At 45.6% G+C, this 17226-nt stretch overlaps 1 protein-coding gene across 3 annotated transcripts in view; it reads left to right on the forward strand.

Annotated features, from left to right (window-relative positions):
- S100PBP (S100P binding protein) overlaps positions 1-15088 on the forward strand; it is a 509558-nt gene extending 494470 nt beyond the window's left edge. For all 3 annotated transcript variants that reach the window (XM_086955719.1, XM_086955720.1, XM_086955722.1), the window contains exons 5-6: positions 13795-13894; positions 14076-15088. In XM_086955719.1, coding sequence (XP_086811845.1) covers positions 13795-13894; positions 14076-14220 — 245 coding nt within the window. In that variant the 3' untranslated portion in view covers positions 14221-15088. The remainder of the gene's footprint in view (positions 1-13794; positions 13895-14075) is intronic.
- The last annotated feature ends 2138 nt before the right edge of the window (positions 15089-17226 follow it).

A 17226-nucleotide genomic window follows, 5' to 3' on the forward strand; every position in this document is an offset into this window, starting at 1 on the left:
AGTGTGTGTGTTGAGGTGCAGGGCTTCTAAGGGTGGCACAGTAGGTGCTTTATCAGTTAGAGGCCTACCCTGGTCACAGTGCCCTTGGTACCCACTGTACCTTTTACAAGGGCCTTACCTGTGACCATGGATGTGCCAATTGTGGATACAAAGGTACAGTCTTGGGGAAGAACACAGGCCCTGGGAACCTGATTGGCAGGGACCCAGGTTGCATCCAGTCAGGTTTCATCAGATGTCAGGCAAAAAGTGTGAGGTAACCATGCAAAAAGGGGCACTTTCCTACAACCATGCAATTATAATGCCTAAGAATAGACATAGATACTATAGGGGCATATCTGCTCATGCAGTTATGCTCTCACCAGAGGTATAGTGCACTCTGCCTCAGGGCTGTAAGGTCTGCTGTAGGAGTGGCTTACCCATGCCTCTGGCAGCCCTGGCACACAGGGATATGTGCCAGGTCGACTCTTCACTTTTAGTTGCACCAAAACACACAAGCTGCAGTGGCAGTATGCATGTGTTTGGTGAGGGGTCTCTTAGGGTGGCATAATGCATGCTACAGCCCTTGGAGACCCTCTCTGATACCAGTGTCTTTGGTACCACTGGTACCTTTCACAAGGGACTTATGTGAGCCAGTGGTGTGCCATTTGTGGAAACAAAGATACAGTTTTAGGAAAGAACACAGGCACTGGGGACCTGATTGGCAGGGACTCGGTGCACATTCAGTCAAAGTTGCATTTAGAGTCAGTCAAAAAAATGTGGCGGGTAACTATTCCAAAAGGAGTACTTTCCTACAGGCATCATTCAGCTCCACGTGACTCCGTCCACTCCAGAAGTAACATGCATAGTGCCTATATAGGCACCACCCCAGTGCGATGCCTTTGTGCCTATATAGGCAAACACAAGGAGATGATGGACTTAGCTCTGAAACTTTTCAAACACTCACCCCCAGTCACATATCTGGGTTGAATCCATCATCGTTCTTTAGCTCACTTCCCCACCCCAGTTCAGACCAAGCCATATGCAAATCAGCCTTGACTCTGTTCTTCATGGGAACAGTCCAGCCGAAATGCCAAGCCAGGTCTTCCCTGGACCGAAAACAAGCATCCTGGGAACAGTTTCGGGGTTAACACCTCATCAGCCGGGCTCATTCGAACGCATTTGCCAAGTGAGCAAGGAACCCACGTCTGGGCATACCCTGCTAACTTAGGGCAAACACAAGATGATGGACTTGGCTCTGAAACTTTTCAAACACTCACCCCCAGTCACAGATCTGGGTTGAATCCATCATTGTTCTTTAGTTCACTTCGCCACCCCAGTTCAGAACCAGCCATATGCAAATCAGTCTTGGGCAGTCTGAACACAGAGAGTGGGCCCTTTACATCTTGGGAGTGGGCAGAATGGTGCATCCTGGGATATCCAGATGCCACACCCCACAGGAAGTGGTCACCATGTGGGCACGGACCTCATAGTCCATTGAATACTAACATACCCTGACCTGAGGGTAACTTACAAGCATAACAGGGGTACCCCTGGCACCCAGACCTCTGATATCAAATGACTTGGAAGAAGGCCCGAAGGAAGAGGCTGCACCGTCAAAGACTATATCAAGTGCACATGGTGATTAGCAAAGAAAGGGACTGTGCCTGCCATGTCCTGATCAAAGGGAAGCGGTCTCCAGAGCACAGTCATGCCAAGAGAAGTCCGAGGGCCAGGTGACTGGCCGCCTATTTGCGGTAGAGGGACACAACAGCTGAAGTAGCCTTCTGGGACAATTTAGCAGCCCAAAGTCTTCAAGCCACTACCATCGCTGCCGTGCAGCACTAAGGACCAAGATCTGACGCACAGAGTTGCACCAGAGTTCGCTGAGCATGTGGATGCTTTCGTAGAGTTCTTTGCACCCTCAAAATGCATTGTATCAACCCAGGAAGCATTAGCTTGTGACTGCAACATTTGGTGACTGGATTTTAGCCAGATCGGAGAGAAATTCGTAGGAACTCAACCTTGTAGCGGGACTTCCTCACTATCTTTGTAGACTGAGGAATCTATGCAGGAAGACCTCCGTCGACTGCGTCGCATCCACAGTATCTTTAGAGCATCTTCAGCATCATTTATCCCCTGCATCAGGACCACTCCACAGGAATCTATTGCAATGCAGATAAAGTGCCTGGACCTGCTTGAGAACTGGTAATTCTGTGACGGTAACAGTTTCTAAGGACCTGGCTAGCCCCCTTGATTAGACCTCTCCCACAGCTCCTCCCACTCGACGGTTGAGGAGGTCTCACACAACTCCACACTGTGTCTCCTCATCTTTCCGGGAGCCAGGACACTGATGGCCCTGATGAGTGTGTACTATAACTCTTTGCACATCATCTTTGGAACTCCATCTCCTTCTGCAGCACCTTCGGGGCCCAAGGAAGTAAGTGGGGTGCTGTTGGAGGGTTCGGCTCTGTGACTGTGGGCCATCTGAGTCATTGGGTCGGCGCCAGTCGACAACGCTTTGGTGCAGGTATGCAGTCCCTCGGGATCCCCACCTACAGTGCCTGTTTTTGACCAGCCGGCTCGGGCACTGATGATGGCGGTGCCAGTCGAAATCGTCAACATCAAGGCGTCGCCGTCTCTGCGTTGTTCTGCGTTGTTCGGCGTCTAATGCTGAGTCGACCGTACAGACTGAGGGGATTGTGCTTTTGTTGGTATTTTCTCAGGAGGTCACCTTGTGTCAGCTGAGACCAGGCCTTTTCCGCCCATTTTGGATGCCATTGGATCTCGTGGCTTGGATGACTCAAAATGCCTAAAGCTGCACTCGAAGAAAAACCAGAGGTCCTCCTCTTGAACCAACTGGCCGCTCTACCCTCTAAGCTCTGATGGCCATAAGAACTGAATCCCCCACCTGAGCCAAAGGACTCTGAGAAATTTGGGATTCAGATTTAATAATACCCTTTCTTGTAAGTCCCAGATTCGTTAAGTCTCCTCCTCTTGCTTCTGGAAACTGCAAACCCTGAGGAAGTTCCTCCACTTCCTCCTATTGGACTGTAGGAGGACGGTGATTCATGCCTTGATTACATCTCATCTGGACTACGCCAATGGTCTCTACTTGGCACTTCCTGCATATCTGATCCACAGACTACAAATGATTCAGAATCTGTAAGGTGCCTTACTGCCACTCCATCACTCCCCACCTGAGGACCCTTCACTGGCTGCCCGTCATCAGGAGAATAGAATTTAGGGCGCTCACCCTGGGTTACAGAGCCACCAGGGGCCGAGGTCCGACATACCGGAGAGTCACACTCCAACACGACCAGGCCTTGAGATCGAACCACTTAAAGTTCCTCACTATTCCCCGCTTTCCTAAGGCGAGGGTAGGCCACAGAGCATTCGCTGTAAGGACTGCAAAACTCTAGAATGCCATGCCGCTCCATCTCCGATTGACAGAACCAGAATCAGCCTTCATGCGAGCTCTAAAAACCTGGCTCTTCAACCTTTCCTAATCCTTGTGTGCTCTGTGTGATTCGACTGCCTTTGCACCAGGACACCTCCGTGGAGGGTAGCTGTGCACTCTACAAATTTCTAAATAAATAAATAATAATGAAACGAGGAGAGCTGGATAACTGCTTTTGAAGAGGCTAGTGGAGTAGAATCTTCACCAGCTTAGGGGTTATTTTCTCCCCCTAGTCTCGCTACTGAGGCGAGTCCTACGTTTGCAGACATGCTAAGGAAAGTGGCCACAGTCTTGGTTTTGTTGCTACCTACAATGTAGAAGTCTACTGACACTTTGATTGAGGTCCTTTACCAAGGACAGATGGGGAAGAGCCTGTTCTTCCATACAATGAGGACCTGTTTGACGTTCTATTATGAACGTGGGCCAAACCTGAGTCGGGGGTCTCAGTAGATGGGGTAATCGCTCAGAGACAATTGCCTGCACCCGGAGACCCAGTTTGCCTCAAAAGACATCCTTCCACTCATAGCCTGGTGATTCAGACTGCAACATCTTCTCATGATATGGATTCTGCACCCAAGACTCAATCAATCAAATAAGCTTTATTTCGGTTTTTGAGTTTAAACCATAAAAGCAGCAAAAAGAAATACATACATGTATATAGAAATCAACAGTTCATTACAATGTTGAGGTATTTAAAACAAACTAAAACCAATCTAGTGCAAATTAAAAACGCATGGTAGACAGAAACCCCTTTCACCAAGTGTAATAATTCGATGCTCTGGGGCCAGGGTAAAAATCAAACAAGTCCCAAATAGAAATAGGGCCATCTCCAATTTTGGGCTGGGAAAATCTTAAAAATGGGACAATGTTCCTATGTTTGAATTTAATTAGTATCAGGTCTCCCGGAATGTCCTTGGGCATCATCCCTAGCCATCCCACCCTCCTGACGCTCAGGATTCCGCCATCTAGGTCAGGTGGCAGCAGTCTATTGTTATTGAGCCAAAAGATGGCTTTATTCAGCAGGTCCTGGCTTGTTTCATGTTTGTCCTGACTAAGTTCGGGGACCCCGGAGAGAACAGTCACATAGGGGGCGGCTTCAGGGGGTAAGTTCATTTGGTGTCTTCTTTCATGAGGGAGCCTAGAGGCTTTGAGAGGGAGGCGAGTGGGCTTAGGAGTAACTTTACTGCCACTTAGGATGGATGTACTAAGAGAGGGATCAATTGTTCGTTCTTTCCTGTGTTCGATGGACTTGGAGTTTACAAGGTTAGTAGAAAGCGTAGGACGAGAAAGAGTAACAGTATTTACAGGTGATGGTACAATCCTTTGTACTATTTTTTCAACATCGGACAACCTATTTCCCAGATCCGTAATTTTTGAGAGCAAGGGTGTTAAAGCCGCATTCAACAGTCGCTCAATATGGGCCAGTAGGGTCGAATGGAGGGGGGAGACAGAGTCATTTGATGTGGTCCCCGCTTTAGATGGCGTTAATACGCTTGGGTTGACGAAGGAAGAGGAGGGGCTACAGCACATACGGGCGGCATTTGGTGGGGTAACCTCATTTTTCCTTTTGCTGATTGGTTCCCGAAACGGTGTATCAGATTGAGGCAGGATTATTTCAAGGGCCTGGGGAGTGCAGTTTATGAGATCCGTATCTCTGTCCATTGTAGGGGAAGTAAGAATATCTGGGGCATAGTTTGTGCCACACAAGGCATTAAGTTCTTCCCAGACAGACATATTAGTTGGTTTACAAAAAGGGTCCCAAAACGTCAATAGGCAAATCACAACACAAAAGAAAAGGGTAGAATGTCTCTATACCTCATCCTTTGATGGGGCCAAGTGGGGTGGCCCGTCCCGTCCTCCTCAGGTCCTTTGAGGGCCACAGAGGGCCCACCCTTTGCCCGGCGCCGATCCGCGCGCGGTCCCGCGCTGCGGGAGTAAGATGGATCTATATCTTCCGGTGTGTGGGTGGGTGGGCGGGGCTCCTAGCAGCTGCAGGCACGCACGGACTCCTGGTCTCCTGAGTCCCGTGCGGCGAGCTGATGGCCAGAAGACGTCCCCCTCAAGAGTAATGATCAAGTTAATCCCCCTAGAGCCCCTCCAGGGGCAGCAACAGCAGCTCCGGTATGCACAAGAAGCGTAGCGGGACCCGCGCCAGCGGGTCCGGCAAGGAGTTTTAAATCCCCCGGTGGGCGGGGCTCCTAGCAGCTGCAGGCACGCACGGACTCCTGGTCTCCTGAGTCCCGTGCGGCGAGCTGATGGCCAGAAGACGTCCCCCTCAAGAGTAATGATCAAGTTAATCCCCCTAGAGCCCCTCCAGGGGCAGCAACAGCAGCTCCGGTATGCACAAGAAGCGTAGCGGGACCCGCGCCAGCGGGTCCGGCAAGGAGTTTAAAATCCCCCGGTGTGCGGGTGGGCGGGGCTCCTAGCAGCTGCAGGCACGCACGGACTCCTGGTCTCCTGAGTCCTGTGCGGCGAGCTGATGGCCAGAAGACGTCCCCCTCAAGAGTAATGATCAAGTTAATCCCCCTAGAGCCCCTCCAGGGGCAGCAACAGCAGCTCCGGTATGCACAAGAAGCGTAGCGGGACCCCAAGACTCGAGTGAATAAGGATTCTAGGAGTCCAGATGCATGTGGCAAACACATCTTTGCTTCTGTCAGTTCCGCCATGAGATCCACCAATACTGCTTGTGTGTTGGGGCATTACTCCCACGCTTTGTGGGATTCTGTACAGAATAGGTTGCATTCTCTTCCGGATACCCTCCTTTCTGAGGTGGCTGTTTTGATAAGAGATGGTCAGCTAAGCTTTTAATTAGGTGTGGCAGGGACACTACAGATTCGGGTGGTCGTGCTAAGATGGCAGCTTCAGGTTTTTCGGAGGCGGTATAGTCTACTTTGGTCGACATACCATACGATGGTGCCCATCTCTCTCCGGCTCAGGCCGACTCAGCATTAAGACGCCTCCATGATAGGCAAAGGAATACAGTCGTAGTTCCTCATTCTCTGTTTATATGCTAGTTGGTCTATACTTAGGTTGTATAGGTAGTTAAGCCTTGTTAGGGCATTTTCCTGTCCACTTTTGGTGCACCAGATGGTGTGTCTGCGACAAACAGATGGTTTTGTTTCAGTGCTATCTTGACTGAAGGATGGTTGTCTCTTTATTCTTTTACCTCTGAGGATGAGCTTTACGCTCAATAGGATTATTAATTGAGAAGTGTCTTCTGGATGGGAAGCTTATTGTCTGTTCACATGCTTATTTGAAGCAGTTCAGTATACTGACTTTGCATGGCTTCTCTTTCAGAATTTCTTATAAATACATATTGTTTTGTGGGTTATGGCACCTACTACATAGGGTGTGTATTTGTTTTTGTATATACTCTGATTTTTCTTGTCGGGTTAATCAGCGCAACCCTTTTTCTAAATTTAAGCTGAGTGCATGTTCAATTTGAGTGCTTCACTTATTCTGTATGGAGGTTGGATGTTACCTGTTTCCTTGAGGACATTTGTTCATTCTCTAGTATACATCTGTTATTCTTTGTACTTGACAGTCCTGCGATCTTGGTGTGTGCATATGATCTGTTGCTTCTTGTAGGGGCAAGTGTGATCGTGCAGCTGGCTAGGGTTCATTTTTATATTCTCTTTTAGGCTATATAATAATTATTTTTTTAAAGATACTTTTGTCAGACAGTGTTATCTTTATGCAAGTCACCTTTGGTGCTTTATTCTTTTCAATGTTATATTGCATGGTGTTGTGGGGCTGGTTTTTCAGTTCCGTTTATCTGTTTGGTGTACATAAGAGATACACATGCTTGGATGTGTGTGTGTGTGTGTGTGTGCGTGTGTGTGCGTATGGGTGAGTGTGTGTATGTATGTTTGTGTGTGTGTGTGTGTGTGTGCGTGTGTGTGTGTGTGTTTGTGTGTGTTAGTTAGTCCTGCTGAACACTTTCCAGAACGGGTGCTGACTTACGTGCAATTGGCTGCATGTCAATAACTCAAACACTAAAGTCCAGAAGGAACCAGGAGCGTTCGGCTGGTGTACAGAAATCCAGTTTAATCACAACAGACGCGTGTCAACAACCATGTCCTTTTCAATGCTGGTTTCACATAGATTGACTTGCTTCACAGATACGTATACGCCTTTGCACACTCCTGTTGGTTAGTTTGAATACAATCACCAATCAACTCTTCGCAGGGTAAGTCGAAAAGGGAAGGTGGTGCAGAAATGGACCATCTCATGATGGATAGCGCTCTGCATCAAAATCTGATGTGCATTGTCCAAAAAGCAACCTCCTGAAGGTTTGTGAGCTCATTTTACCTCAGCCAAGGCTGCAACCATTGCTTTAGCTTGTGAAGTTCCTGTCCTGAATATCTGTCAGGCAGCAACGTGGGTTTCATTGCACACGTTAACAAAGCGCTACTGCCTGGACCGTCCGGTCCGTCGTGACTGTCATTTTGCCCATTTGCTCCTTCAGGATTTTCTAGTCTAATCTGTATCGCATTCTGGGAAAGTATTGCTTGGGTATCTAGTCTAAGGTAAGGAATCTGTGTCTAAAAGTCACTATTAGGTGAACAAGTTACCTTCGGTAATGCCTTATCCGGTAGAGACTACCTGTTCGCAGGATCCTTACCAACCCACCCAGCTTCCCGCTCTGTGAAAGGATTTCGGAGTCAAGGGTTGTTTACTCTTTTAAAGGCCCTAGTTAATGTGACCGTGATCAGTGGTGTTTGTGACTCTGCGCTTCTGACGTGGAAAATTGAGAACATCTGACGTCCACATGCTGGGGTTGGGCCTATAGAGGCACTGCGCACGTCACTTCCGGTGTGGACGCCACTGCCACGCAGAGCCGAACAATGCCTCCTGCCGGCACACAAGGGTACTGCTCACAAAACATTCTAGATCCATTCTGATGCCTGGGGATTGTTTTAAGTTAAGGAATATGCAGCTAGATAGTCTCTACCAGATAAGCATTACTGAAGGTAACTTGTTCTGTAGGTATAGTGGCACAGAGCTCAACATATGTGTACCTTAATGATATTTATGTAACCAGATGATTCTGTGATTTGCTTTTTACAGCATTATCTTTGCATCTTGCCACGCGCACTCTCAAAGGGTACAGTCAGAAACTAAACAATTAAAAAAAATTCACTGGAAAAAACCCAAAGATTACAGGGACATTTTAGTTAGGATTTTTTTTTTTTGTTGTAGAAATTCACACACAAAAAACAAAGGGTACAGAAACTTTATAGCTAGGCTCAGATTTTAAATGCCCCAAACCATAGAAATTCAACAGTTATGGTTACCTGAGCTAACTAGAACTTCAACAAAATTAATGTGCAGTTCCTACCAGGGGCGGGGGGGTTGGTTTTAAAAGGTTGGCTCGGTATCCGACAATGTGTACTGAATGTAGGGAGGAAAAGGAGACTTCCTCCTTTCAGAATAAGTGTCCTCAAACACCCAGCCAGCTAGGTGTCATGCTTCATCATAGGGCATGCTCCTCGTCCGGTCGGCGCTGCAATACCTGACAGGCACCCTATGAGGGGCTCTTTGGCAGAGTTCTTATTGGTGCAGTGGGTGTGAGGGGCCTTAAAAATTTTTATAGGTGTGTGTGAAGTAGGTCACTTGAATATGTGTGGATTAAAACAGGAAATAGAAGTCCACTCAAAACAATTTTAATGAACCTGGCTTCTATCCTGATTAAAAAGGATGCAGCACACTCCTGTCTGTTACAGGATATTTCGCATTCTCTGGTGGTCAACATGTTTCTTGCCCTTGTGTCAAGGTAGACAGCAATTCTTCAGGACCAAATCTGACAGTATGATCTACACTAACTGTGGTTGTCTATGTGGGTAAAACGGATAAATCACGAGCGGCACCTGTAGTATGGTACCTGTAAATCGGATTAGCCAACCCTGCTCGTGTAGCTGGCTCGCAACATCGACTCCCGGCATGAAAAGACACTCAGAAATGTTGTGTTGTGGGCGCACCGCAATCAGTCGGTGGACCTACCCCCAACAACACTGCCGAGAACTATAAAGTCATCACTGATGACCTCTCAAATGACATCATTCTCAGCACCAATCATACATCTATTCAACTACTCATACACCCACTTACACACCCATATGGCTACTCACACACCCACTCATCCATCGAGCCACTGACCCAGCCCCTTGCCCATATACCTACTCACACAGCCACTCACTCACCTATACATTCATCCATACAGCCACTCACTCATACAGCTACTCACCCCCCACTTATTTATCCACACACTCACCCACACAAACTCTCAACAGAGCCACTAACACACCCACACAATCACTTACATACCCATTCATAATTGCATACAAGCTCTCACACAGAATCTCGCCACTGACAGTCATTCAGTTAACCAGCCTCTCACTCACCCATTGAGCCACTTACAGTCCATATAGTCACTCATATAGCCATTCATACACCTACTCACCTGCCCATACACCCATTCACTCTCCTATACAGCCACACATACCCACTCACCAACACAGCTACTCACACACACTTATTCTCTCATAAAGCCACTCACAAATGGATACACACACAGTCACAGAGCCACTCACATAATAAGTTAGAAATAGTATCACTTATTTGTCCACAAAGTATACTCATTTAACTTTTGTAATACCTTAATAAATATGTTTAACACTCAAAAACAATCACAATCACTGGATGATGTCCGGAACAATGTTTTTTGAGATGTTGTCATTTATGTCATTGACCATGTCATGAGTGATATAATGTGTGAGCTTTTAAGTAGTTCATTGCGTGGACGTAAGTTATAGTTAGCTCATTCAATCCGAACTGCTGAATTTCTATGGTTTTGTGTGTGTAAAAGCTGAGCCTTGCTATAACGTCCCTGTAACCCTTGTTTTTTAATTGTTTTCACTGAATATATATAAAATATCAAAGGTTAAAGCTTATTATAGTTAGGAAAACTTATTTTCGCTACACAAACCAAGATTAAACCACACAAACTAAAAAAATATTCTAAGGTTATAACTAGAACTTTGATTTACAATTTATCCACCACCTTCAAATTTATTATACGAACAGACCTAGTTACTCACACTTTTCAGCTTGCTAACCAGAAAACACTAACTATAACAAAAGTCTATGTAAAATGCATTGGATTTCAAGCGTCTTAGGGACCCCCCTTTTTCTTTGCACCCCCTTATTTAAAGGCTGCCAAACTTTCAATCCTCCAACAATGTAACGGCTGCAACAGGTCTGCAAAGTTTTGTAATGATTTGTCAAACAGGTGCAGAGTTATTAAGGGACCAATATCCCCCAAAAAACGGTACACCGCAACCCTAACTATAACTACAGAGTGGCTACAGACACTCTATAACAGTGGTTCCCAAACTTTTGACTCCTGAGGACCCCCATTGAGTCACCACTGGAAGCCGGGGACCCCCAAGCAATTTGTATGGGTTAAATTTCAAATATTAAAACAGTAATTTGAAAAAAATACACATGTGTGCATACAAAACAAATAGTCAAAGTACTAAGGATTTTGGAGCCAGATGTACGATCACTTCATTTAGCGCCTCGCAATTGGCGACACATGGCAAGTGGCAAATTGTGAGTCCCTAAATGAAATGTACAACAGTGTGTTTAACACTGTTTGGGATTCCCAATGGGGTCGCAAATTGTGAGGTTCATTAATATTAATGAGCCTCTCGCAATTTGCGAGCCCATTGGGAATGCCAGCCCTCCAAGGTATGGTGGCCTGCTGGGCTCTGCAGGCCACCCTGTCTGGGACTGCTTTTGAATAAAGCAGTTTAAAAAAAAAAATTTAGCCCATTTACCATGCATTTAAAGAAAAAGGAAATTAAACATTTTCGTTTCATTTTCTAAGGGCAGGCAGAGATCCCTGGGACCACTGCCTGCCCTTAAAAAATAATTTTGCATGTATTTGCAAAGGGGAAGGAGGGTCCCTGAGGCCCCCTTCCCATTTGCAAATGCATTACCATCTACTTGAAGTAGGTGGTAATTGCGAATGTTTTGCGACCGCAAAACATTTGTACATGGTTTTGAGACTTGCTATTTAGAAGGAAATACCCCTTCCAAATAGCAAGTTGCAAAACGTATTTAGTGAGTCGCAAACAAATTGCGACCCGCGAAATAGGCAATGTACATGGCCCAATATGTTTTTGCATGCGCAAACGGGTTCGCGAACCCGTTCGCACATATAAAAACGGATCATACATCTGGCCCTTAGTATTTTATATTGAAGTAATAGCCCCTCTGTCACATGCATTTCATTTGTTTTATAGCATCTCTCATACCATTGTAGGATGAGAGAGTACTTTACATCACACACATATAGAGACATTGAATCATACATGTAAATCAGTGTGTATATAAAATGTTTAAAGAGTGCTTGGTCTGGAAAAGCACAAACACAGGATTCAGAACATAACACTGTGGCTAGCACTTACTTTAACATTAAAAATGTATTTCCACCCAAATAAACCTTTTTAGCAGCATCAGGATAATGAATAACTGGGGAAAACATAAGTTACTAACTGGTACCATCCAGTTTGCAAGCAGCTTTTTGACAGTTTATAGGTCCCTCTGCTACATTACAATTGACACTTGTGAAGTGAACAGTAACAAAAGAATCTTTGTGAAAAAAGCAGTAACCACGAACCTATGCACATAAAATACTGCGTTTTAAAATGCATGTTACACGTTCTTTGCAGTAGGCACATTAACCCTCTGTGCTACATTAGTTAAGTCAAAGCTGCCACTAAACAAAATTCTCCTCACGCTCCAGCAGGTACATTAATCACTGCCTTGATCTTGACACTTTTATTGTTGCTGGAAAGCTGCTAATTATACTAGAAACGTTTCTGTGCCTTTAAAACTGTTGCCTACGGACCCCCAGAGCATATGTCACGGACCCCTGGGGGTCCGCGGACCCCAGTTTGGGAAACATTGCTCTATAACATATATACATATCCAAAGTCTACTTCTGCTCCAGAGGTTTACACCAGATAGTCATGTCAGTAATCTCACAGCTCCAGTCTAACCTAGGGCTATCCGACTCTTCCTATGCTCTGCAATTGAGCCCATCCTGTACTTTGCAGATCACTGTTCAGGAGAGCATTTCCCAGTCAGCAGGTGTAAGCCTAGGCCCATGAGTCTGACCTTAATTAATGCTTGGGCACATCAAGCGTTGGCCCTGAAGCACAAAAGACTCTCCTGCTAGGAATCCAAGGGGGCAGGGATGCTCAAAGGCAGAAAATGGGAAAGAGCCAACATATAAAGGGTAAATGAGTCCTCATAGGGGTAATTTTAGTGACAGATTTCTAACCCCCATTTGGGATCACTGCTCTGAATTTGTTTTTTTTTAGATCCTTAATCTGGTCTTCAAAAACGAGCTGCCAGATTCCTTGGGTTGGATGACTGTAGATGGCAATTTCTTAAGGGTTAGAAGTGTTAGTGTCAGATTTCAAGCCTAGATACTCCTTTTCAAGCCACATTTGTAGTTAAACGTATTTGTAATGACTGCTGTGGCTGTTTGGATTTAAATAAACACACTAACACACAAAGGATCTAGTGGGAGAGGCCCAACCAAAGGCGTACTACTTCCTATCTATATCTGAATCTCACAAAAAAATGCATCTGGTAGAAAATAGATAAGCACTGTTCACAATATTGTGGCAGTGTGGGTGTTGAATAGTGTTGTAATCGTTCATAGAAGAAACCCTCACTCACCAAAGAATGACATGCTTCATCATTGAGTGTTGAATAGTGTTGCAATCGTTCACAGGAGAGAACCTTTTTCAGGACGAGAACCCTCACTCACCAGAAGATGACATGCTTCATCATAGTGTTCCCTCCTCACACCAAGGCTGCAAGGTGTTAGGATGGAACTCAATGATGAAGCATGTCATTCTTTGGTGAGTGAGGGTTTCTTCTATGAACGATTACAACACTATTCAACACCCACACTGCCACAATATTGTGAACAGTGCTTCTCTATTTTCTACCAGACCTACTTTTTGTGAGATTCTGGATTAAAATTAATCCAGAAAGCTTCGCTTTGTTATCTTTCTAAATTGTTCTTGACTTAAAAGCATGTGTTTTGGGAGCCCATGAATGTGTAGAGCTTTTCAACAGTTGTTGAAGTGATTTAAAATATTACCTTCTCACTCTACTCATCCTGTCAAGATAGAAGGTAAACTGTAGAGGGGGCGGTAAAGGAAGTTCCTTCTCAATCCAGTTGATTTCATGTAGTCAGCCCTTAAGTGATGCACCTACATTTTCCTAAATGTAATCCTTCCACTCTCTAACAGCTCAGTATTAATCAATTTTAGATGCCTATGATGAGCTGCTTCTGTTAATGGATCAGGTTGCCAGTGCAGAGTACAAGAATCAAGAACAGAATTGGCAGCATCCATCTGATCTCACAACAAGGTAGGGATAATACAAACTGGCACTGGGCACTTTTCCACACATCTTTACGCTCTCTGCGTAACTCTTTGCCACTTTGTCTTCACTCAGTATCCTTTCCAGAGCTCTGTTCTATCTTTGCTTTCCTGATGTTTTGTATCCCTTTCTCATATGCTCTTGTTTTTTCCTTCCTTTTCTTTTAAAGAAATTATCCCAGGTTTGCAAAGAAGCTTCCTAATAAGTACAGCCTTAAACAATGGGTGAGCCAGAATGGAGGACATTACCGTCGGTTCCAGAACTTGGCGGATCATTTCCAGCGCAGCCCAGTCGTAGCCTACTCCTCAATCTGACTTTAGCAAGGACTGTTCTGGTTCAGCTTGATGTCAGGGGTGGTTGTTTCTATGTTATATTTCGGTAGGATTCATCTCTTCCTGGGTGATGTATCCTTCAGTCGAGCTAACCAGTTGTATAATGCAGGGAAGTGTTTAGCTGCGTATATAAACTGAGTAGTATGGAATTAGCACTAGAAACTAAAATGCTATCAGACGCCAGTCCCTCTGTTGTTCTGTTTTGTTTAAATGTTGCCATTTTTTGTCGTAGTTAAGTAATACTTTTGAGCACCCTCATTCGGCGAGGGCACAGGACCAGATTTCAGCTCCTGTAGATGGTCATGATTACGATTTTGTGTAACAAATATCTATGCAGTCTCCCAGTGTTGCAGGTTACGCAACAAGCTTGGGATCAGGAAAGCATTTGTAGACTTTGTTCTCAAGCATGTTGGTTGCTGTCTTGGGGAAAGGGGTTCCTGTCTTGGGAAAGGGCGAGAAGTTCAAGACACTGGAAAAGTGCTCTTGGGTTGAGGGGGGTCTTGCAATGGACTGGTTCAGGGGCTTGAGGAGGCAAGTTTGGCAAAGAACTGGCGTCCTCTGGTGGCTTGGCCCAAACCTGTAGTTCTGTGGACCTGTGGTACCCTATCCCTTTGATGTGAAGTCAGTCTCTGGAATGCTGGCATGGTAGGTGTGGATCTCTTGGACATGACTTCCATAGAACGAGAAATGCTGTGGTGTGCTTGTACACACAAAGCTACTAACCGTAGTTCTACATTTTCATTTCGTGTTTTGAATATTTTCATGTTTGTTTGTGAATATTGTACATTTGTATTTAGATTGAATTTTAATACCAACGTGTTAGTTGTTATAAAGGTTTTGCATTTTTTAACCTCCCTGTGTTTTATGAATTAATGGGTCAGTGTTTGTTTTGCGACTGTTTTTGCATTTCCATGTTTCTTTCTTATTAATGAGAGTCCTACCATGAAATGGTACGTTAACAGTAGAAAGTCAGTTCCCTTGCATTTTAAGGCTGAGAATGTGATCTCTCTCCCCCCTCCCGTATTCCCTAGGTCGCTCTTGCATTCTACCCCCTTTAGCACACGTTGTTGTATCAATCTCTGCTTATAAAATGTATTGGCTTTGTCCAGGCTCTTCCTTTGTATTTGTGCCGCCCAGTTGCTGGACCAAAACCTTCTGGTTTAAATTAACTTTGCATGCAGGTACTGCATTTGAATGAGCATACCCGCCAAGTATGTACATCTATTTCAGTTCCCTTCTTGCTGTACTGCGTGGGTCAGTACCTGATTCTGTTGCATTCAAAAAAAAAATTTTTTGGGCAGTTCATTTCCCTCCATTTTGTTCTGATAAAGACTTCGAACTGCAGATTCCTCACATTTTGAATATTTCCCAGGCATCAGACTAGATCTGGAAACTTTTTTCAGTAGTACCTCTACACACCAGTAGGTGGCGCCATGGCCTTTGCACTGATGGCGTTCGGCTCGTGAAATGACATTCAGGTTCTTATAGGCTTCGATCCAGGGCACTAATGTCAGTTCCTTTTTATTCCGCTCCACAAGAATCCGATCCAGGGCTTCTCTTATCTCTCTGAGAAAGCCTTTCAACAAAAAAACGTGTACAGTGTGCAAAGAAAATGTCACCTCCCAAGGCAGGGTTCAAACCTTGTTAAACAGGTGTCTGTGACAGATCCTTGTTGGGTTTGTCTGTGGTGCCTGGAAGTCGAGCCACAACTCTAAGGCTCACTATAACTGTGTGATGGTGAACCCAAAGGCTATATGAGATAACAAGGCAGAACTTTATCACCAGGAAGCAGTAGATTCTGAGGCAAGACTGATCAATTTCAAAGTGTCTATTCTGGTTCAGTGTTTGCAGGAGTCATTTCCGAGGTCAGTTGTCGTTACATTCCAAGTCTTTCGGAAAGTTGCAGAAAAAACATAAAAAAATCCAAGTGGCCCCTTATTGACACGTGTATTTTCCTGAGAAGGCAGGAGATCGTTGCTATGTTTCGTCTCGCTCCCGAAGCCGGTCGGCCTTGGAGCCCATCCCCGTTCAACCCGACTTTCCAGGGCCGTCTGCAACACCTAGCCAGATCGAAGAGTTCTGGGAGTCCATGCTCCGATTTTTGGGATCCTTTCCACCTCCATCGGTATGCCTATACGCCCCCCTTCTGGGATACCACTGACGGATTCACCATCGGCCCCAATTAAACACGCCAAATCCACCACTGGGCGTCCTCTGGCTCATGCAGCACCTCTGGAGACACACCCCATGCCAGTTCCTGGAGCTTCGACACTGATGCCGACTCTGTCTGAAGACGGGCTACCCATTTTGCTCTCTGATGCAGGCAGAGCTGTTACGACCTCAACTGAGGCAGTGATGAACTTCTATCAAAGTACCACCCCGACTTGACTCGCCACCTTCAGAAAGGAGAACCTATGCGTAGCATCCCTTATTTGGTACGGAGTCAGAGAGTAGTTATGATGCGGGTGATGAAATAGTGCACCCAAACCACACAGACATTTGATATGATTACATTCAAGAAGCCAGTGGCCTTGACACTGACTTGGACTTCTCTCACCTCCTGACCCTGTCACTGAAAAGGGTCTTCTTACGCAGTGGTCATACGTAGGACAGTCGAAATTCTCGACCTTAAAGGTCCAAGCCAAGGTCTTCACAGAAGTGCTCCAGCTAGGGCAAACGTCTACTAATCCTTTCTTGCCCTTCACTCAGGCACTTAAGGATACCCTCCTAGGAGCCTGGGCCAAACCTGCTCTGTCCCCTGGATAATCGCCAACTTGTGAATTGTCACCACCCTCTCCTGGTTGACTCTGCATTTTTGTCTCAGACTTCTCCCTGGAAGCTTGGTAGTGCAGGAGTCTACGAATCAGACTAAGTTTCCTACTACTCATCCAATAGTAAGTCCAAACAAAGCATAGTCCTTTGTGTAGAAGGTATTTTCTTCCTCCAGCTTGGCCAACAGGTTTGTGAATGCCAGCTCCCTCAAGGGCC

This window comes from Lissotriton vulgaris, chromosome 2_1 (genome assembly GCF_964263255.1).
Source record: "Lissotriton vulgaris chromosome 2_1, aLisVul1.2, whole genome shotgun sequence".
Classification (NCBI taxonomy): domain Eukaryota; kingdom Metazoa; phylum Chordata; class Amphibia; order Caudata; family Salamandridae; genus Lissotriton; species Lissotriton vulgaris.